The 21,502-nt window shown below is 37.0% G+C and overlaps 1 protein-coding gene across 2 annotated transcripts; it reads left to right on the top strand.

The window, feature by feature from the left end:
* Positions 1–1,032: 1,032 nt before the first annotated feature.
* On the top strand, positions 1,033–21,291 carry LOC103585538 (transformer-2 protein homolog alpha). 2 transcript variants are annotated; one of them, XM_008566531.1, is made up of 8 exons: positions 1,033–1,218; positions 11,312–11,445; positions 14,146–14,311; positions 15,446–15,634; positions 18,746–18,861; positions 20,453–20,581; positions 20,902–20,969; positions 21,208–21,291. In XM_008566531.1, exons 1-8 carry the CDS (start codon positions 1,183–1,185, stop codon positions 21,216–21,218), a joined length of 849 nt encoding a protein of 282 aa, XP_008564753.1. In that variant the 5' UTR covers positions 1,033–1,182; the 3' UTR covers positions 21,219–21,291. The 2 variants fall into 2 exon arrangements, with proteins under 2 accessions (XP_008564753.1, XP_008564754.1); XM_008566532.1 differs by having other exon boundaries at positions 1,037–1,218; positions 20,905–20,969.
* The last annotated feature ends 211 nt before the right edge of the window (positions 21,292–21,502 follow it).

Below are 21,502 nucleotides of genomic sequence, written 5' to 3'. Positions count from 1 at the left end.
TGTACAACTTTGAGAAAATTACAAAGGGTAATGTTGAAGAACAGAAAGTCTGCTGAAATCCCACTTCTGGGTATATATCCAAAGGAATGGAAACATCCTTATGCCCAAGGAAACATAACATCATCATGCCCAAGGGATACCTGCACTCCCATGTTTATTGCAGCTCTGTTTACAATAGCCAAGATATGGAATCAACCTAAATGTCCATTGATAGACGATTGGATAAGGAAACTGTGGTATATATACACCATGGAATACTACTCTGCCATAAAAAAGAATGAAATTCTCCCATTTGTAACAACACGGATGAGCTTGGAGAAACATGTTGAGTGAAACAAGTAAAGCACAGAGAGATAAATACCGTATGTACTCATTCAAAAGCGGGAACTAAGAGAGAAAGAAGGAAAGAAAGACCACAGTGGTGTGTTGGACTTGCAGAGGCAGAGAACATACCTAGGGATACAAAGTGGAGTGGGGGCAAGGGGATGGGGAGGGAGGTCGGGGGTAATTGAGGGGATAATTGGGTGGGGGATACGGGGTACAATCACAATTTTTGGTAATGGACATGCTGCCAATATGGATCTGGCCATCACATCTTAGGCACGAGTGGTGACAATTTGCTTTGTACCCATGAATATTCATAACCAATATATATATAGTTTGCTGAAAACATCCAAAACAAAAGCTTATTAATTATGTACACCCTTCGAATTTTTTCTGTTCCCTTATATCAGAATATACCTGGACACTATTTAAAGGGGCTAATAAGGTCAATAAAAGCTCATCTGACGACTGAAAATCTTCAAAGGTGTTGACACGTTACCCAGGAGACTGAGGGTCATAGGTCAGCGCTGGGGAAACGGCTCCAAGGCACCCAAGCTGGGAACACAAGCCACCACCACCAAGCGTCAGGACCGGCCGACACAAAGCGCCGCGGAAGGCGGGACCTCGTGACGTCACAGAGACGCCCACCCCCGTACGTCGCGCACTGGGGAGGCCTTAAGGTTTCTGGCGGCGGCGGCGCCATTTTGCTGGAGCCTGAGACCGAGTGGGAGTGGAGTGGAGCGGCCGTTGTTGCCGACTCTTTTCTCCTCCCCACGGTCCAGTCAGCGGGCTGATCAGGCCATCGGCCTTCGAGCCGAGACTTGTCCTTTATTTAGCTCTGAGGAGTGCCTGGCCGACATGAGTGATGTAGAGGAGAACAACTTCGAGGGCAGAGTGAGTACAAAGCCGCGGGAGCCGTCTTCGGCGGCGGCCCGATGCTCGGGGTTCCACGGGGACGAGCGCGATCGGGCGGGGTTGTGGGGAGTGCTGCGGGGTCCCGCGGGGAACAACCCCTGGAGCCATCGCGATTGCTTTCTCACATCCCAAGATGGCTTCTGGGTTCCCAAACACTACGGCTACACCACCGCCCCTTTTTGGAGACTCACTGATACCTGGACTCCTGGGTTCTATTCACTCCCTATTTGCTCCCTCCCTTCTCCCCAGCCCTGAGGCTTCCCTATCTCTGTTCCGAGATGTGGGTCCCCATCGCGGTGGGGCGGGAAGAAGCGGCAGGGAGGTCCCCTCCGGCCGGATAGTGGTAGGTGCTTCCTGCGGTGGCATTTCTGGCGACCCCGAGCATCGTAGAGGGTCTCGGGGTCGAGTGCGCGGGGCTGTTTTCCGGGCGGGGAGAAGCTGGCGTGGGACTAGCTGGGGCCTGTGTCTCCTTGGCTCTCTATTGCAGTGAGCGGCCGCGTCTCTGTTGGAACCGGCGGCGTTGCGTCTATAAAGGCGAAAGCCTTGAGGTTGAAGGTGGGACGAGCCTAATGAAGTGGTTAGTCAACGACCGCACCGACCCTTAAGCGTTCTTAAGACGAGAGCTGTGAGGGGAAAACTACGCAAGGAGCCCTTTTACCTTAATGTCCCCTCTACTTTCCTTTCCCTTCAAAGTGAATGTGGAAATGCTATCTATAACGCCTGTTTTCTAATTCCTTGATGTTGGGTTTTTTCTCTTCTTTATATCTCAACTTCTAATGCCTTTCATCCTTTGATCTTTCATCTAAAAACTGATCACTCCTTTTCAGGTTTTTACGGTAAAAAACAAAAAAGGAATCTTCTTTCTTTAATCTTACATAACTGAACGAATTTCATGGCTCAGTACTTTAAAAATAACTTCAGTTTATGCTGTTCTTTAACTCAAATGGGTACCTGAAGATTACAGACCCTCTCCCATTTCTCTTGTCACCCCATCCCCCAGCGTAGGATCCAGAAGAAGGTTTTCGTTATTTGTGGTCGGATGGTATAAACATCACAAAGAATACGTTCTCCCCAGTTTAAATGCACTAGAACGCTTATTAATGTTTGAATTATATTTCCGAAGTTACTCTAGTAGTGGAAATTGGTGGAAATGAGTTAGTGTGAAACCCTGAAAAGAAAACAAAAGCCCCAGGCAACACGTTCGGACTGTTGTGCTGGTATTTATTCTAGTCACTAGGGGAAACACATTTAAAAAAAAAAAAAAAATACTAGAGGTGTGTCCTGTAAAGAATGAATTTTGTCCTTTTTGGAAGTTCATAATATAAACACCTGGAACCAGGCCGTCAAAGCGGATGGTCGAATTAGGCTTTGGTTTTTTTGAGGAAACAGGTTTAAAGCAATAGGTTGGAAACCAAAAAGCTACCTTTTAAAGCTATTCCTTTAAGATTGGATTTTTTGGATACAGTTTGGAGCATGAATGTAAATGAATAATAGTTGAACCTGCTCATTTTTTAGCATAATGTATTGATTGTACCAACAAAACTTTTAAAAATCATACAATAAAAATGTTTGGTGGTTGGTGGTTGTCAGCTGCTGCTTGTTTTGAAAATGTTAGGTAGTTAGGGGAAGAAATTTTGCTGTCCATTTAACTTTCCTTCGATTAACTTTCATTACGAAATATTTTTTTGGTTTGGTTTGAAGTGAAGAGGACTACTTAATTTTTAAGTGGTCATCAAGGAAGAGAGTAAGTTCTAGATAATGGTCACTTTAGCCACAGAAGAAAGTAACATGTTTCAAAACACAAATCTGTGGAGCTAAACAAAGCAAGTAAGGTTCTCACCCATTTTAAGCTAAAATGTAGGCATTAACAGTTAATTTTTTTAAAGTATAGTACATATATAGGTTTTACCTTTTTTCTCCCAGTAGATTAATTGTGTGTGTGTGTTTTGGCTTGGTGTTTTTTGTTTGTTTGTTTGTTTGTTTGTTTTGGTGGAGGTAATTGTTTTTATTTGTAATTGGTTAAGGAATTACAACACTAGAAACTATTCTGGAGGTGTACTATACTTTTTTTATTGTTTCTTAAGGCAATTTAATATTCACTAGTGCTTTTGGTTTTTACACTACAGTGACCTTCATCTGCTGACCATAAATCAGCAGTTAAAAAAATTTTATGTGATACAACTGCTGTGTCCTTACCTTAGTATCTATAGATACCTAAATGATGTAACAATCAGTCTCAAAAAAGGATTTTCAAATGATGTATGTTGGTATTTAAGTAGTTGTTATGCTTCAGATTTTTTCTTCAATTAGGGAAAACACTGGTCAGTATTTGAATGTTAGGGTTATCAGAAGCATTTGTGGAGATCAAGAATCCAGTTAAGTGCACTTTCATTTACTTTATCTGCAGTGTAAACAGGGCACATATTAACCCCATCTTACTAGAAAGATATTTAGAATTAGTAACTTTCTTTTTTTTTTTTTAAAAAAAAAGATGACCGGTAAGGGGATCTTAACCCTTGACTTGGTGTTGTCAGCACCACGCTCACCCAGTGAGCAAACCGGCCATCCCTATATGGGATCCGAACCCGGGGCCTTGGTGTTATCAGCACAGCACTCTCCCGAGTGAGCCACGGGCCGGCCCAGAATTAGTAACTTTCTGAAAGCTACTGAACATATTAAAGAAACAGGACTAATACTTAGTATTGCCTACTTTATAGGATTTTTGAATCTGTCGCCCCAGAAATCTTTGATGTGTTTTCTAATTTACTGTTCATTATAATCTTATAAAGGCTGGAGTAATGTTAGCATTTCAGGAGTTACAAACTGATAACCAGAAGACGGCACAGCCAGGTATCTGAGACAAGTAACAGTTCTCTGTTCATTGCATACACACATTGTGCTGTATATATTTTCGTTTACTTTTTTAAAGAGAGCACACTGTACTTCAGTGTCTCAGAGCCATCAATGGAGTTTACTAAAAGCAGTTACTGATGCTTTATTTTCCGTTATAATGCATCTTCCATTTTAAAGGACTAGAGTAAAAGAACTTTAGGAAAGAAAATATAATTGGCTGAATTCTGTTGTAAATAACCAGAGGTGAAACTCATTGATAGAGCCATGTGCTAACTTTTTAGTAAGGGCCAGCTAGGTGTTCTTCAGAGAAAGAGAACTTGCAGTCTGATTTGAGATGACTGGCTGATGGTTCAGATTTGGGTAAAAGTAAGTATGTGATAGAATTAATAAGGAATTTAGAAAATTCAGCTCTGAGCAGTTTGAGCTAGGAGAAAGGGAAAGATTTACCTAGGATGTAAAACTTTGACTAGTCTTATGATTAGGGAAATTAATATTGTATGAATGTGACAGTGAAAAAGTAGGTCACACTGGAATAGTGAAAGATAGATTTGACTAGTACAGTCAGATAACGGAGGATTTTGAATTCTAGGTTTAGAAATCTGGATATAACCTGATATACAGTAAGGAGCTATCTATAAATTCTTAATTCTGGGAGGGGTATAATGAAAAGAATTTTAGCCAAGACCAGAGAGACCAGACCAGTTCAGGAAGAGCAGCCGGAAGCACTTGAAATATTGAAGGAAGTAAATTATGAAAAAATTTGGTCAAAACAGGACTGCAGTAGAATGTAAAGAATGAATGAGATGATTTCCAAGATGCCATTAAAATAAATCCAGGAGAATAATGGTGCCATTAAAATAAATAGGTCTGTTAAAGCAATTTGCTTGGGATATGTATATCAAGTTAAGCATTTCAAGTGGAAATGTACTTTGGAGCTGGGAGTGAGATTGGCTGTGGCTTTGCATGTCATCTTCATAGAAGTAATGAGTTGTTTACTTCATATAGGATTTTTATCTCAAAAAATTTAGTGCCCTTTATAGAAATGTTAATTAAACTTTTCTTATCATTTTACTTATTTTATTCTCCCTTATTCCTAAATTTTTAAAAACTAAACTAAGAAAAATATTGACTGCAATTTTTTTCTCATACAGTGGCCCAATGTTTATAATAGAGGTTGATTCTGCATTGTTGAGGGATCCACTGTATAATCACACAAATGTTTATAATATGCTTTGTAGTACAGTTGAAGAAGAAAGATGCTACTTATTCTTGCCTCCTTTTTCAAGGCCTGTTCCTGCTTCTGGAGTAGTTGGAATATTTTTGAGAGACTCCTAGAGTTCCTCTTAATATATGAGATGATTGGATGATAAAAGTGAAGAGCAAAGCAAATTCATCTGTACCAATTTAGAATTAGAAGTTGTGTATGTTTTAGATATTTTGTTAAAGAATGGAAGAAATGGGGGCAGGGTTATTTATCTTCTCTGAAGCCTGATTTATTAATTAGGGTTGATGACTCATTCAAAACCCAGCTTGTTGACTGGCTTGTTTAAAAAAAAAAAGAAAAAAACTCTTAAACTAAGTTATATACCTCATCAAATCAACCAGTTTCAAAAGGGGTAAAGCTTCCTTTCTTGTAGTAGTGATAGCATTAAACCTGAGGGGTTTTTAATTTGTCTTGGACTTTATTTTCTTAAAGTTAAGTACTATCATTTATCCAATTTTAATGTTTTTTAATTTTTCTTGAAGAATTTGTAAACTTAGGGAAACATCTTAAAACTCACATTTTTATATTTGAAATTCACTAAAGGGTGCTAATTTGATCAATATAAGTAGAAAGCATGATTTTGGAAGGGGGCAGTGCAAGTAACTATACCCATAATGCGTAGTTATTATTTTTCAGATCTGTTATAGATGCTTATGCTTTGTACTTTTACTAAAATGAGAATAAAGAACCTTGAGATCTGAAAGAATATAAAAGGATTTCAGTATTTAGGAATGAGAGTCATTTAAAAACCAGACAAAATAAGCTTTGTCTATGGGCTTCATTTTTTAAAGAACTGAACTTACTTATGGTATGGCATGTAGTATAACAAATGTGAAATGACATGAATAATTAGCATAGTAGTTTCCTAGAACTTGTCTGACAGTGTGAAAACCTTCTCTTTCATAGACAGTATCAGTGGGTGCTCAGGCATTAAATAACTAACCCTGCGACCTTTGTAAAGTGTGTATTCACATGCTAAGTAAATTAATACTGATTGTTATTTGTTTATATGTCCTAACAGATTTAGCAGGACAGAAGTGGAGGCGAGAAAATGGTAACAATCAGATGAGGAAAAGATTGTAAACACTGTAGAAAAGTGGAGAGAATAATGAAAAGGAAATGTTGTTCCCCTTCCCTCCTTTAAGTTACTCCCATATATAGTTGTGTATAATCCTTATTGTCTCATGATTTTCACCACAGATGTGAGTGACTTGAGGTAGAAGAAAAGTTATTTTTCCTTGAAACCAGGGTCCTGTTATCTTACTTACTCAAGATTCATAAATACTGTATGACACCAGAGGATGGGAACATAAGTAGAGAATGCTGTAACACATTCCTAGTTTGGTTTTAGTTGCTATTCATTGGCTTTTAATATAGCTAAACCACTTTAGTCCTTGTAAGCTTGTTTTCTCTACCTTTGAAATTGCCACTTAAGCACCAGTGTTTTGAATGTTACAATTGATCTTGATATATAAGTTAGCAGGTTTATGAGCCATGTTTAAAATTTGTACAAAAGATTATAAATTTTACAGATAATTTCACAATTGTGGCATGAGTTTAAATTTGATTATACAGTATGTGTATAAGTGCCAATTACTAAATCATTTCATTGTGTTAAAAGTTCCCAAAAGTATTCCAAACTTTAGAAAATATACAGACATACAGTGTTAGAACATCTGTGAACCTTTGCAGGCAGAAACCACATTAACTTCATTCAGAATGCAGCATGCAGGTATGGCCTTGAAAGAAGGAAAAGAAAATATTGTTTAAAATGAACAATCGGTATTTTGTTTTTAAGGGATTGCTCTAATAGCAGTTATGGTTTAAGAAGAGTCTTCAAGGAGGAAGCAGAAATATTATTTCTGTAGATTGAAATTAAAACAATTGAGTAAATGTAGGTTTCTTACAAGTCCAAAAGAATGAAGTTCTTAGTACAGTAAATACTATAAAGTATTTAGGTAATTTAAGTACATTCTCCCCCTCTTGGGACATATAATTTAAATTATATTTAAATGCATTTCTGTGGCAATAGATCTCCAATTTTACTTGGAGAAATTTTGTTTTACAAGTTTAATACTGTACTCAGACTTGAATTTGTGTAAATTTTGTATCATTACCTGCATAGAATTTGCCTGGCCTTAATACTGGAATGGGTTACAGTGTAGCATTTATTAGTTTATGTGTTTATTTTAATGGGTATTAAGTACTAAGCATATGTGTTGAGTTTTTTTTTCCCCGTCTGTAACATGATACAGGCTGTATTAAAAGACTACAATTATTGCTTGCTGTAGAAATACTTCATGTTCCACAACAACATGTACATATATTTAATAACTTTCCTGGTAAAAAGAATAGTTACATGGTATTGTGATTATTTAAAGTGTGTAAAATACAACTGTATTTTAACATAGAAATATGGTTCTTAGTGGGCTTGTGTTGGATTCACTATAGTATTTTCTTAGTGTTCATAGTTAGTTCCCTCCTTTTCAGTTGTGGCTGTATCCTTTAACCACTGCCAGAGGTATCTTGATAAAAACAAGCAAATAAACAAAAACCTGTTTAAGCAAATCCTGCTGGCTGTGAGAACTTTCTGCCTGGCTTCTGGTTTATAGTACGTAAGGTAGACTAGAGGCCTATTTAAGATTTCTGTTAAAATCTGTGATATGAATTGATTGAGTCTTTAATCTTCCCGTTTCAATTAATAGTTGTTGGTTTCAGGAACCAGGTTACAGAGGAATTTGTAGAATTACTTAACTGAACAGCTTTCAGAACAGGTTAAGTGAAACAGAGTAGATACCACCCCTTCTAAGTTATTTGAAAATGGTAAATATAGGTATTAATGTGACGATTTTTCTGTTTAAAGACTACTAACTACCAATGATGGACCATTTTTATGTTATAGTAAAAATATTTCTAAAGAATTTATTTTGTACTTAGTAGCTTATTCTTTAGGTTGTTTACTGATGGTTATTGATTTACCTTTTTAGATAAGTTTGTAAATTGTTTTTGGAAGTTAAAATGATAGCGACAGCTTTATAACTAGGAGTTAGAGGAAGCTAAGAGGAGTGTTTCTTAACTTTGGATTATTCCATGAAGAAATTTATGCAGGTTCAGATTTCCCCAAGGTAAAAAGAGAAGGGCAGGCAAAAAAAGGAGGTTAGGGGCCGGCCCGGTGGCGCACTGCTACAGTGCGCCGCTTGGGAGCGCGGCGGCGCTCCCGCCGAGGGTTCGGATCCCACATACAGACCGGTTCCCGCTCACTGGCTGAGTGAGGGGCGGGCACAGCACTGAAGGTTGCAATCCCGTTGCCGGTCCCAGTCCGGTACGGGCGCGACACTGAGGGTTGCGGTTCGTTGCCGGACACGAAAAAAGACAAAAAAAAAAAAAAAAAAAAAAAGGTTAGGTATTTATGAATACCTTGGTTAGTAGGAAGCAGAATATACTGATGTCTTTTAAAAAGACATCCTATCATACATTACTGCACTGTTGGTATGCCAGAACTGGGATTTAAACTTTAAGATCTGAGTTACTTTGTTCCTAAGAAGTGGTCATTTTCAACAACTACCAAAGTTGTGTTTATGAGAGAAGACTTGAAAAGCAAAAATACTTAAATATTTGGACCATAAAATATTTGTCACATACTGGAAAGCTTTAAATAAACATTTAAGAGTAAATTTGGGGTTTTAATGTAAGATTTTTATTTCTGTCCTAGTAAAATTAAAGGTTTTCAGGGTCTTAGAGAGCAAAGCCTTCTGATATGTATATATAACAAGGGCTATGTGATGTTCGTAGATACAATTCCAGCTATTGGTATTCTATAGCATAAATTAATGTTACGCTAGAGGTAACATTACGCTTTATAGAAGGGAATGCCGTAAAAAGGGAAGATGTTCTTATCAGTTTAGTTAATGAACCAGTCTGTGAGACCCAATTACGAGCAAATTGGCCATACTTTTTTTTTTTTTTTTAAGTACTAAGTATGCTGCTTTTACAGTTTCAATGAATGAAAAAACCTAAATTGCTATACTTGCTCCAGGCATCTGTCCAGGAATTTACAGAGTATATAAGATGTGGTTGAGAGGTTTATTGTAGATAGCTAAATCGGAAAGGTTGGTATTGAACAGAAAGGTAGCTGTATATTTCAGTTTTGTTTTCATCTGAAAAAATGGGTAAGCTTGGTGACATCAGTACAGTTCTTGATAAGTAAGTCTTTTGACATTAAACTTGAAGTTAAAGGAAAAGTTTAAGAAAACTGTTAAAAGAAAGTGGTGTGATAGTCTTAGGGCATAAATAAAAATTAGTGTAAAATTCCTTTTGTGATATTGGGATAATTATTTACATTAATAATCAAGGCTTAAATTGACAGAGAAACCAAACTGTCCATCCTGTTTTGGTCATAAGTGCATCGTATCTTTCAAATTAAACAAGCTTTTAATCAGTTATACATTATTTTATTTGGAAAGTTTTGAGTTACTTCCAGCTTTTTCAAAAACCAGTTTTCTGATATAGGATATAGTCATTGAAGGGAGTATAAATACACATAAGTGCATAAAATATGTGTAAACTATGACCAAAAGAGGTGGGATCAAAGATAAAGACTGTGATACAAATTTTGTAACTTCTTATGCATTATGATATTTCGTGGACAGTATAGCATTTTAAAGTGGCACGGTTGCAAAAATACATATTTTAGGAATTAACAAACCAGAGGGAAAATTTTAAGATTTTTATGCTTCCTCATATCCTCAGCTTTTTTCAGTATATTTGTCTTCAGAACATATCTTTCTGGTTAAGTCAGAATGAGCAAAGATACTGTTTGAACAAATTGGGAGAGGGTGTTAGTAATTTTGCTGATTTATTTTTTTTATTTGACCTTGGCATGTGTGCTATAATGTGAGTTTAGACAGGTGTGTGCAAATATTCAGCTTGGGATGCTTTGCTTTAACTATATTTTGATTTCTTACATGACTTAGTAAAGCTTATTTTAAGATTACTAAGAATCTTCAAGTTATAAAATAGTGGAAATTTAACACTTAGGTGGGGGGAAATACAGTTAATATTAGATTTATGTTTGAATTAAGTATTTATATTGAAATTGTTCACATTTTAGGAACAAGAAGGAAATATGAAAGGGGAGGAGGGTGAAGAGTATGGTTAAAAAACATTTAGAGAAATTCAGTAAATTCTCTTTGCTAGAAACTAGACTTAAACAGTTTTAAAGACTATAAATTGTTTTTTTTTTAATAAACTAGTTATTTGCACTTTACCTGCTGGCTTTTCCATTTGGTAGATAACATTCTGAACTCCAGCAGAGTTTTATAATCCCCACGTGCTTAAATATACTAAATGTTCTTTTTCCATTAAGGTTAATGTTCGTGAAGAAATTGAAGAGTTTTTTCCAAGAATGTGGAAGATAAATCAAGATAAAAGAAGGCTAATGAAAAGTATTAAAGATCAGAAAATTAAAATTGAATGGGGGAAAAAATTGAACAGAAGATTGGTCAGATAGAAGCACTTGAATATTTTTTTTAAGGCTATTTTGAATTGTTTGAATTGGGGAAGAATACACGAAGTATGAAAAATGAAAAACTCAATGAAGAATGAAGAGAAGTAGAAAGCAAGAGTGAAGTAGAATTAAAAGAATCTGGAAGAATGAATGGGTCCTAGGTTAAGTAAATGTATGGTTTATGTTCCAGTGTCTGTATGATCAAGTTGTAGATGAATTTGCATGATTACTTAGTTAAATGAGAATTGGTGATCTGGTCCAAGTAGGGAATTATTGAGGACAGTTAGCAGTATTAACAATGGGTTATTAATGAGCTGAAATTTTTTCTGGAGGGTGTTGCCTAACCATTTGTTTTTCAGGAGCAATCAATATAAATTACGGTACTTTAAATGTTAGGTGTTAGGCATCTACGTGACCAGTGCCATTTGTAATACTGTCTTCTTTGGTAGGAGTCTCGCTCTCAGTCAAAATCTCCAACGGGAACTCCTGCTCGTGTAAAATCGGAGAGCAGGTCAGGATCTCGTAGTCCATCAAGGGTTTCCAAACACTCTGAATCCCATTCTCGATCAAGATCAAAATCCAGGTAAGTGTGTTTAAAATAATATTTAAAATGCCTTCCTTGAGTTTTTTCAGGCAGAGGGGTTTTTAGCTGCATTCTGTGTAGAAATTTCCCCAAAGATTCAAAATCACTAAACAGTTTTTCTCAGACCACAGAGTTTAGAAATGAATAATATATTCTGAAGACTTAGATAAGAATCATCTCTTGGACCAATTAATCTATTGAATACTAGCTGTTAATACAAATTAAATACATACTGATTGATTTAAATGTACTTGGTATTTGAGAATGTGTTTGGTTTTATGCCAACAATATTTGCACAACCAAAAGGCAGTTTTCTCCATTGGAGACTTGCGTGTAATTTAGTGCAGGGAAGGTTGATGGGTGTGTGTTGTTCTGGTTGGTTATCAGAATGATTTGGAACGCTTTTTTAAGGTTCATGTTCCAATTACATCCTTTACCTGAAGATTCTGATTCTGTGTCTTGGGTGGAGCTCTCCATTATACAGTTGAGGCAGTGGGGGGCCCCACTACTGACAACAGCAAAAACTCTTTAGGGAACCACTGCAGAGTTCACTATCAGATTTCCTTGGTGCACTGTGGTAGGATAAAAAGGTTAAAAACAACCTGGACAGTTAATTTGGTAAATCATTGTCATTTCTTCAGTACAGACATAGGATTTATGTCTTTTTGCAAGGGGCTATGAGACAGAAGAATCAGTTTTAAGGCAGTATTTTTCTTAAAAGTCCATAGCCATACTGTTTTCTCTGTTATATCCAGGATCCAGACCATGCTTGATTTACTAACAACTCAATTATTTAATTAAATACACATGTGCAGAATAACACTGGATAGAATTTGGGTGTAGAACTAGAAATAAATGTATTTTTTATCTTGGGGCCTTTGCATTTGCCACTCTGAGCCAAGAGTTCTCTTTTTTCAGATATTCTCATTAATTTGATTGTCACCTGAAAAGATTAAATAACACACCCACACTCTTTATTCCCTTGCTCTTCCTCTCTCTCCTCCCATACCCCTGTAATATTGACCACTATCTGATTTAAAGAAAAAATAGGGACTCCCGAAAAGTTGTAAATTTATGTCTCACTTTCATTTCTATTTAAAAGTAACAATTGATATTTTAAATGACAGGTTTTCTTATTTATAAAAATTTTTTATTTTTTAAATTGGGGCTTTAAATTTGTACCTTTAAGGAAAATAGGGAATCCTGTTTGGTATTCTTTTTTTTTTTTTTTTTTTAAGATGACTGGTACGGGGATCTTAACCCTTGACTTGGTTTTGTCACCACCACGTTCTCCGAAGTGAGGTAACTGGCCATCCCTATATAGGGATCCGAACCCATGGCCTTGGTGTTATCAGCACCACACTCTCCCAAGTGAGCCATGGGTCGGCATTCTTTTTTTTTTTTTTTTCGTGACCGGCAACGGATCGCAACCCTCAGTGTCACGCCCGTACCGGACCGGGATCGCAACCCTCGGTGTTGCCCCCGCTCCTCGCTCAGCCAGTGAGCGGCCGGTCTGTATGTGGGATCCGAACCCTCGGCGGGAGCGCCGCCACACTTCCCAAGCGGCGGACTGTAGCAGTGCGCCACCAGGCTGGCCCCACGGCCTTCTATTTAGTATTCTTGCACAAAGACAAGTCTTTATACCTATTTCACCCCTCACCAGAGATGATTACTTTTCTTTTAGATAGGCAATTCATTTTATTGTTTTCTTTCGCGGGAAGAAGCTTTTCATTATTCAAGATTTTACACAATGTTGTCTCAGTCCTTTTCTAATCTTTACTCGTAGTTTCCTTTATAAAGTATCCTAATTCCTAGCAGATTGTACTATTTTGCTATTCTCTAAATACATCTTCATATCCTCTTGCCAAAGAACTTTGGCTCTTACTACTCCTACAGCCTATCAAAATCTAGCTATTAAGTCTCCCATTTTTATTGTTCACCTTTGTTTTAGAAAATCTTTCCTCATTAGTTTTATTCCCTTTCTTTATATGCTCTCTTTTTAAGCTTTCTGGCCCTTAGCATTTATAACATTTATTGAGTGCCATATAGAAGTTATTTTTATGACTGTCATCAGTACTGGTCTGGGGGTCTGGGTAAGTTAAGAATGGGTCATATAAATGGTAAATAAGAATTTGTTGGATTAATTTTATAGGCAAAGAAAGAGGACTATCTGAGAGCAACTGGAAATAATCAGAAATAGGTGAGCTAAGGAGTCAGCAGTGGACAGATGGGTAAGACGCTGTAGAAAGCGTCAAGAAATGAATACTCATAAGTATCTATTAGATGAGTTGGGCATTTAGGTTATTAATTAATTTAGCAGATACTAGATTGTAGTAGGCTGAAGAAAGATTGGAAAAGGAAATGATACTTAGCAGTGAAGGGAATATGGAACTGTATGGAGATGGTGTCAAGAATCAAAGGAGTTTATTATAACGCGTGATAAGTGGTTTTTGTTTTTTTTTTTTCGAGAAGGTAGAGCCTTAACATATAAGGTAAGGTGGAAAAAGGGTGAATGTAGAAGGAATAGACTGAGAACAGGGCAGAGGTTGTAGTGATTTAAGAGAACAAGAGGAAGAATACCCTTTGCTCAGAAAGGAAGGAGCTGAGGATAGGCAGGGATAAATGAATACGTCCTTGGAAGAGGGAAAGGTTTTAATTATTTTGTTCCAGTGTTTTCACCTAAATTTATTTCTCCCAAAGGTCAAGGTCAAGGAGGCATTCTCATAGACGTTATACTCGATCCAGATCCCATTCTCACTCTCACAGGAGACGATCTCGAAGTAGGTCATATACACCAGAATACCGGCGGCGAAGGAGCCGAAGTCATTCTCCAATGTCTAACCGGAGAAGGCATACAGGCAGCAGAGTATGTGGTTTATAAAAATTAATGAAAAATTTTCTCTTTCCTGTGTGGCATAATATCTAACGTTCATGAGAGCTTGCTTTTATGTTACTCCAGAAACATCCTTAATAAGCCACTTTACCTTTTAAAATAAAGAAAAGGAAAACCTTTTATATTACAAAGAAAATGTCATACATAATGTTATAATATAGAAAATGTTACAGATAAAGGAATGCTACCATCCTAGTAAATAAGCTTGCATGTTTCACAACAGCTATTACAAAGGGGAGTGTATTTTCTTTTTTTTACTTTTGAGTAGTTAAAAAAGAGATGCAATTTGGGAAGAAATATCTTCCAAGAATTAAAATGGAAAGCATAAACTGAGTTGATTTGAGAATATTGAGATACATTCAAAATTTAACTATGGGAGGTGGGCAGGGGAGCGCAGGCAGGCAGGGAAGTACCGAAAACTTAGTAGTAATAATAACTTAACACTTTTATTCAGTGTATTTCATACTCTTAACATCTCTGTGAGGCAGGTTATGTTATGGACAAGGCAGTCAAATCTTGGATGTGTGACATTTGAGAGATTGTTTTGTTTTTGTTTTTGCTAACTGGCAGAGCCCAGGATTCAACCAGGCTGCCTGACTAAAGTTCCTGTGCTTAACTGCTATGCTCTACTATCTCACTTGGTGGAGTATTTTGTTATTTAATGATGTTTTGAAATCTGTACTTTGATTTTTTAAATCCAGATGATGGGAACATTGAAAGAGTATTCTTGGAAAAGAATGAAAATGGAGCAAGGGGAGTCTAAATCAGCAATTACAGTGAAGTCAGATTAGGTACAAATGTATAAGGGATGTAAAAAATTTAAATAAATTAGAAATACATGGTATTAAATTGAGGATGAATTCTTAGTAAATACCTGGTCTAGTGAGTAGGAATGTTTTTATTCAGGCCAGGAAGTATATTCCAAAGGCCTGGATGTACTGTAAAGTATGACTCATCTGTTTTAGTTCTCTTAAAATCTTATTTCCAAATGACTAGAAACAATATATTCTTTGTGTATTGGGTGAGGTGTCCTGAACAAAGTATTTCTGTTTGTTAATTTTGATTTTAATTTGGAGTTTAAAATTAAATAACATCTTTATTCAATAGGCAAATCCAGATCCCAACACCTGTCTTGGAGTGTTTGGCCTCAGTTTGTACACAACAGAGAGAGATCTTCGGGAAGTATTTTCTCGATATGGACCATTGAGTGGCGTTAATGTGGTTTATGATCAGCGAACTGGGCGATCGCGAGGATTTGCCTTTGTGTATTTTGAAAGAATAGATGATTCAAAGGAGGTAAATTTGTTTTTATCATTTTCATCTTGAAAAATTTTTGATATGCATGATTACAGTATTGATTAGCTATTAAAAGCTGACTAATAGACTCCCATTTTTGTAAACATGTCCTCCCTGTGATCCTGATTCAAACTGTGCCTCTCAATGTTAGAATTGGAGTGACCACAGTTAAATTTTTCAGTTTATACTTTCTAGGACAGTTATTGAAGTCTGGCTTTATAAAGTGAACTATATGTGTTTGAGTTAATGGAAAAAGTGTGTAGGTGTTCTCTTTTGAATCAGCTGTATTGATGCTCCAAGCAGATGACTAAATTGACTTCTGACAATTATGATGTTAAGATTTAATCTATTTTGTGTCTGTAATTAGCTCCTTATAGATTCAGAGCTTTGTGAAGAATACATGGAAAGAATTGATAGGGTCTTTTTGTTGCTTAATGCCATTCTTGTGCCTAACTAAATGACCCTATTTGATGTCAGAGATTTGAAATAGTGCTATTCTAATGTATTAGTTATAGGGCTGGCCAGTTAGCTTAGTTGGTTAGAGCATAGTGCTGTTAACACTAAGGTCCAGGGTTCCATCCCTATACTGGTCAGCTGCCAGAAAAAGAGAAAGAAAAAATAGCTTATGTACTAGGTATTGAATTATAAAGGAAGCAGAAGACTTGTTTTCTCTTTACTATAAATTCTTAAATAATTGAGTTAGAAAATTGCATTTTAAGGAATTTAAAACTCAACATTGAAGTTTTATCAGACCATTTAAGGTACAGGCATTACTTTTTTGTGCCATTTTACATGTGATAGCAGTTCGATATAGGTCATTACTGCTCTGTGCTCCAACAGTGTTTGAATGCAACATAAGCAGCCCTAATAAAAATTGGCATGTCTTTCAAAAACAATAGATGCTATTGGCATCTAGTGAGTAGAAGCCAGAGATGGCTGCTAAACATCCTACAGTGTGCAGGATGGTTCCACACAACACAGAATCAGCAGGCCCAAAATGTCAGTAGTGCTGCAACCCTGGATAATTCTAACAAAATAATACTTCCGTTTGTAAGTCATATATGTAATAGGCACTCTAATGTCTTAGTCAGTCATGACTTTTTTTTTTACTGTTACGTATTTGTGATTTGTTTATTCCTGTACTCAAGAGATAAAGGTGTAAATTTAGAGATATCAAAATATCTGATCTGAAGTAAGAATTGCAAAGTGGGAATAGTAACACAATTTAATTTTTTTTTTCCATGGGGAACTTATTGTCTTACCTCTTTTTTCTTCCCTTGGTTTATTTCTGGATAAAATGAAAATGGCAACTTCACTTAGGTTTCAAAGAACTTCTTGCAAATATTTTCATTTTCTAAAGTGATTAAATTATCATTGTATTTATTGGTATTAGTACCTAAGGACAAAGTGATAGGAAATGTGAGCTCAGGTATAAAGACATAGGACTTGTTGGCAGGGTTAGAAGTTCCTCTATATTTGGAGTTCGCTAGGTGGCAGTGTGTTACCTAAGGAATGACTTGACTAGTTTAGACTTGTCAGCTGAATTGCAATTTCTGTTTTGAGTTGCCCAGACTGAAACTAGTTACTGCCAACCTCAGAATTATATAGGCTTCCCTGAGTTATGTGGTTGCTTCTCTAAGGCTGTGACTGCCCCCCAGTCTTTAGGCACAGGCTTTCTGATTTTTTTTTTATCTAAAGCCTCTGTGTATATTAGAAAAATCAAAACTATTGTTATGCATATAGTGAAGATTAATATGTAAACTCCTCACCTGTTTGAGAAAGAAGTGCTTAAAGAATTTTGATTTTTGAAATTTCAAATGGAAAATGTGTTAAATTTGGGCCAGCCTGGTGGCACACTGGAGAGTGCGCCGCTTGGGAGCGCGGCTGCGCTCCCGCTGAGGGTTCGGATCCCATGTGGAGACCGGTTCCCGCTCACTGGCTGAGCGTGGCGCGGGCGCAACACCGAGGGTTGCGATCCCGTTGCCGGTCCCCAGTACGGGCGCGACACCGAGGGTTGCAATCCCGTTACCGGTCAGTAAAAAAGACAAAAAAAAAGAAAGAAAATGTGTTAAATTTGTTGCAATTTTTGTTTTACAGACACTTATTTGTGGGATACAATTATTTTTTTAAGTTGAGTTTTTTAATTGCCAGAAACAAACAATACTATCAGAGTTGTTCTTCTGAAAGGTGAGACCAAAGAGATATATCGATCGTATAGGAGCATAGCCTCTTGTCAGAGTACGTTGGGTTTTTGGGGTTTTTTTTTTCTTTTTCGTGACCGGTAAGGGCATCGCAACTCTTGGCTTGGTGTCGCCCGCACCGCGCTCAGCCAGTGAGCGCACCGGCCATCCCTATATAGGATCCGAACCCGCGGCGGGAGCGTCGCTGCGCTCCCAGCGCTGCACTCTCCCGAGTGCGCCACGGGGCCGGCCCCAGAGTATGTTGGTTTTAATTAAAGTAAAAGAATTAGCTCTTTGGGGAACTATTAAGGTGAAATATTTGTGAATTACATTAAAATTGTGTGTCTTTATTGGTTCAGTCTCTGTAAAAGGCTGAAAAGCATTACCAGAAATGTGTGTTTTGTATATCCCTTTATATCATCATTTCTTCTTGGCTTCTGAGTCTTATCAGTATACGGGACTGCAAACTAAAGAACAAGAATGGGGGCAGGTTATAATTAGAACCTGAAACTTAACTCATCCTTTTTAATGTTTTGAAAACAGTCTTTATATGTGAAATAGCCGGAGACTTAAGAATAATGAAATGGCAAACTACCTGGACAACCCACAAAATGTTTAACATGAAAGACTTTTCACTCCTGTTCCCCTTGTTGATCTCTTGGAATGGGGAGTGGGAACCGAGCCAGAGCTGGAAAATTACTTGGGGGAAAGTTTATTAACTACTGTTTGAGCTGGGTAAATTAAAATGTGTTCTGGACATTGTTGAGGTCTAGAAATGCTTATACAGTCCCCTGTACAAGCTGCATTGCTATGTCATTTTCAAAATTTGGAATTTATTTGGATTACACATACTTTCTGCCTAATTTTGAGTAATTATTACTTGAAGGCTAGTGAATTATGCGTGACTTTCTGTGCCTGTTTTCCTTTACAGGCTATGGAAAGGGCAAATGGAATGGAGCTGGATGGTAGAAGAATTCGAGTGGATTATTCTATCACCAAAAGAGCACATACACCTACACCAGGCATCTACATGGGCAGACCAACTCAGTAAGATTTCAGGTTTCCTAAGCTAAACTATAAGAGCCAGAAATGCAGTAGAAAAGAGCCAGCCCGTGGCTCACTCGGGAGAGTGTGGTGCTGATAACACCAAGGCCACGGGTTCGGATCTTATATAGGGATGGCCAGATAGCTCACTGGGTGAGCATGGTGCTGACAACACCAAGCCAAGGGTTAAGATCCCCATACTGGTCATCTTTTAAAAAAAAAAGAAGAAGAAGAAATGCACTAGAAATGTGTGCAAAATTTTCATTAATCACAAGATAAAATGTTTTTTTCCCTATAATTAAGGATGAAAGTTATTTAATTTGCATAATTTCTTTGAGTCTTTTCTGTTCTTTCACTTCCTCTCTCCCTTTCTTCCTCTTTCCCTCGCCCTTCTTTCCTCTCTTTTTCAGCAAGAGGACAAATTAAAACTATCGAAGTGCATTCCTAGCTTTTCTCTTTGTGCTACTATACAAATAGAAAAATTATTATATACTAGAAAAATATCATATGTCCTTTAATATTCTTTTTGTTTTTATGCAACCTGAGAAGTCTCTGTGTATAGGGCAGATTTTATTGATATTAGTGTTTGTTTAAAAAAAAAAGCTACAATTGTCACATTGAACAAAACATAAATAGGGGCTTTTATAATGTTTTTTAACATACAACCAGAGATATTATTCACAGAGATATTTCTTGGGAGTGCAAAAGGGAATACAGGCTTTCAGTTTTGAAACATTGGGGGAAATGGTTTTGGTAAGGAGAACCTACAGAAAACTAAAGTGAAAATAGTGTCCCTATGGCTAGGAGTTTGGAAAACACCAGGGGAAAGGGCTTAGAGTTTAAATTCACTGCCAAAGGTTTTAAACATCGGACCTTGAAATTATTTTAGTGCTATACCTTTGTGTAAGGTGGTTGGTTACTTTTTAAAATTCTTGACATTAACTAGTTGCCTTTCAGTTAGTAATAGGGATACATATCTTAGCTTTTTGGTACTATTTCCCAACACAGTGCTTCATTTTACCTTATTGAAAAGGTCCTGATGATGTGGGCAGCGCATTAATAGAATAGCAGATTATAGTTGTAAAAGCATTCTTGGTTATGTATGTAATGAATAAGAAGGCAAAGCAGAATACCACGGAAGTCAGCAAAATGAGATAAGGAGGCAATTGGCGTGAAAATGTTGTTCTTTCTTTTTTTAAAAAAAAGATGACCAGTAAAGGGATCTTAACCCTTGGCTTGGTGTTGTCAGCACCACACTCAACCAGTGAGCTAACCGGCCATCCCTATATAGGATCCAAACCCGGGGCCTTGGTGTTCTCAGCACCACACTCTCCCGAGTTAGCCACGGGCTGGCCCAAATGTTCTTTCTCTCTTATCTGTCTTTGCCTCCGTTTTTTAAAATTTATTAATTAATTAATGTTAGCTGGCCAGTCAGGGGATCTGAACCCTTGACTTTGGTGTAATCAACACTGTGCTCTAACAGACTGAGCTAACTGGCCAGCCTGCTGCATTTTTTTAAAGCTACCAATTGGTATTAAATGATCCCAGAAAATAATCATTCGCACTGATGTAAAATTTTTACATTTTTCTGTAGTAGTGGTGGTGGCGGTGGAGGTGGAGGCGGAGGTGGAGGCGGAGGAGGTGGCAGACGTCGAGATTCTTACTATGATAGAGGATATGATCGTGGATATGACAGATATGAAGACTATGATTACCGGTACAGGTAATGTTTTAACTTAAGATTTATGTTCTAAATTGGATAATAGTAGTGTTATTTGGTACTTTTATATTTGATGTGTATGAATAAAAACTTGATATTTAAAATAGATTGTATATGATGCTTTGAGAACAGAAGTGAACTATCTGTATTTACCCATATTTTGTTGTGCCACATACTTACTGTTCTAGTATCATTGGTACAGAGAGATCTTAATAGTTATCATATCATAGGTACATTATTTTGAATGATGAGGAATTTTTATTTTCATCAGCCTCAGTGGAGTTAATTATGTGATATGCTAAGTAATCTTTTATTTCTTACAGAAGAAGGTCACCTTCTCCTTATTATAGTCGATACAGATCACGATCAAGATCTCGTTCCTACAGCCCAAGTACGTAAACTTTGCCTTGGTAGCATTAAAAAACCTCATTTCTAATTAATGGCTTATTTTATTTTATTTATTTATTTTTTGGTGGTTGGCTGGTATGAGGATCAGAACCCAGTGGCTTATTTTAGAGTATTAGGGTAATATTAGGGTATATCTGGTGGTGGTTAATAGTTGGGAAAAGTCAGACAAGTCAGACTACAGTTGTCATTTTGACTTTTTTTTTTCTCTCTTTCTCTTTCAGGACGCTATTGATAACGGAATAGTTGCAGTTAAGGACTTTTTTCCCCTTTATTTTTTTTCTCTCTCTCTCTCTCTCTCTCTCTCTCTCTCTCTCTTTTTTAAATTCTGGATTTCCCCAACCTTCTAATCCTTCCTATTCCTATAAAAGAGCCCTTAAAAAATATATTTGGTTCAGTTAGCATCTGCACTTTTGTCAATTGTGTTGATGTTTTCCACTCCTTTTATTGTACTATTAAAGATGTAATTGTTGTCATCTTGAGTAGTTTAAACATCTTGAGTAAAAAGGAACCCCAGTG

This window comes from Galeopterus variegatus, unplaced genomic scaffold (genome assembly GCF_000696425.1).
Source record: "Galeopterus variegatus unplaced genomic scaffold, G_variegatus-3.0.2 Scaffold251, whole genome shotgun sequence".
NCBI lineage: Eukaryota > Metazoa > Chordata > Mammalia > Dermoptera > Cynocephalidae > Galeopterus > Galeopterus variegatus.
This window is presented reverse-complemented; position numbering and strand designations above follow the sequence as displayed.

Coding starts and splice junctions, on each gene's coding strand:
- LOC103585538 (XM_008566531.1), top strand. CDS start 1,183: ATGAGTGATGTAGAGGAGAACAACTTCGAGGGCAGA. Junction 1,219..11,311: donor AGAACAACTTCGAGGGCAGA/GTGAGTACAAAG, acceptor CTTCTTTGGTAG/GAGTCTCGCTCTCAGTCAAA. Junction 18,862..20,452: donor TACATGGGCAGACCAACTCA/GTAAGATTTCAG, acceptor ATTTTTCTGTAG/TAGTGGTGGTGGCGGTGGAG.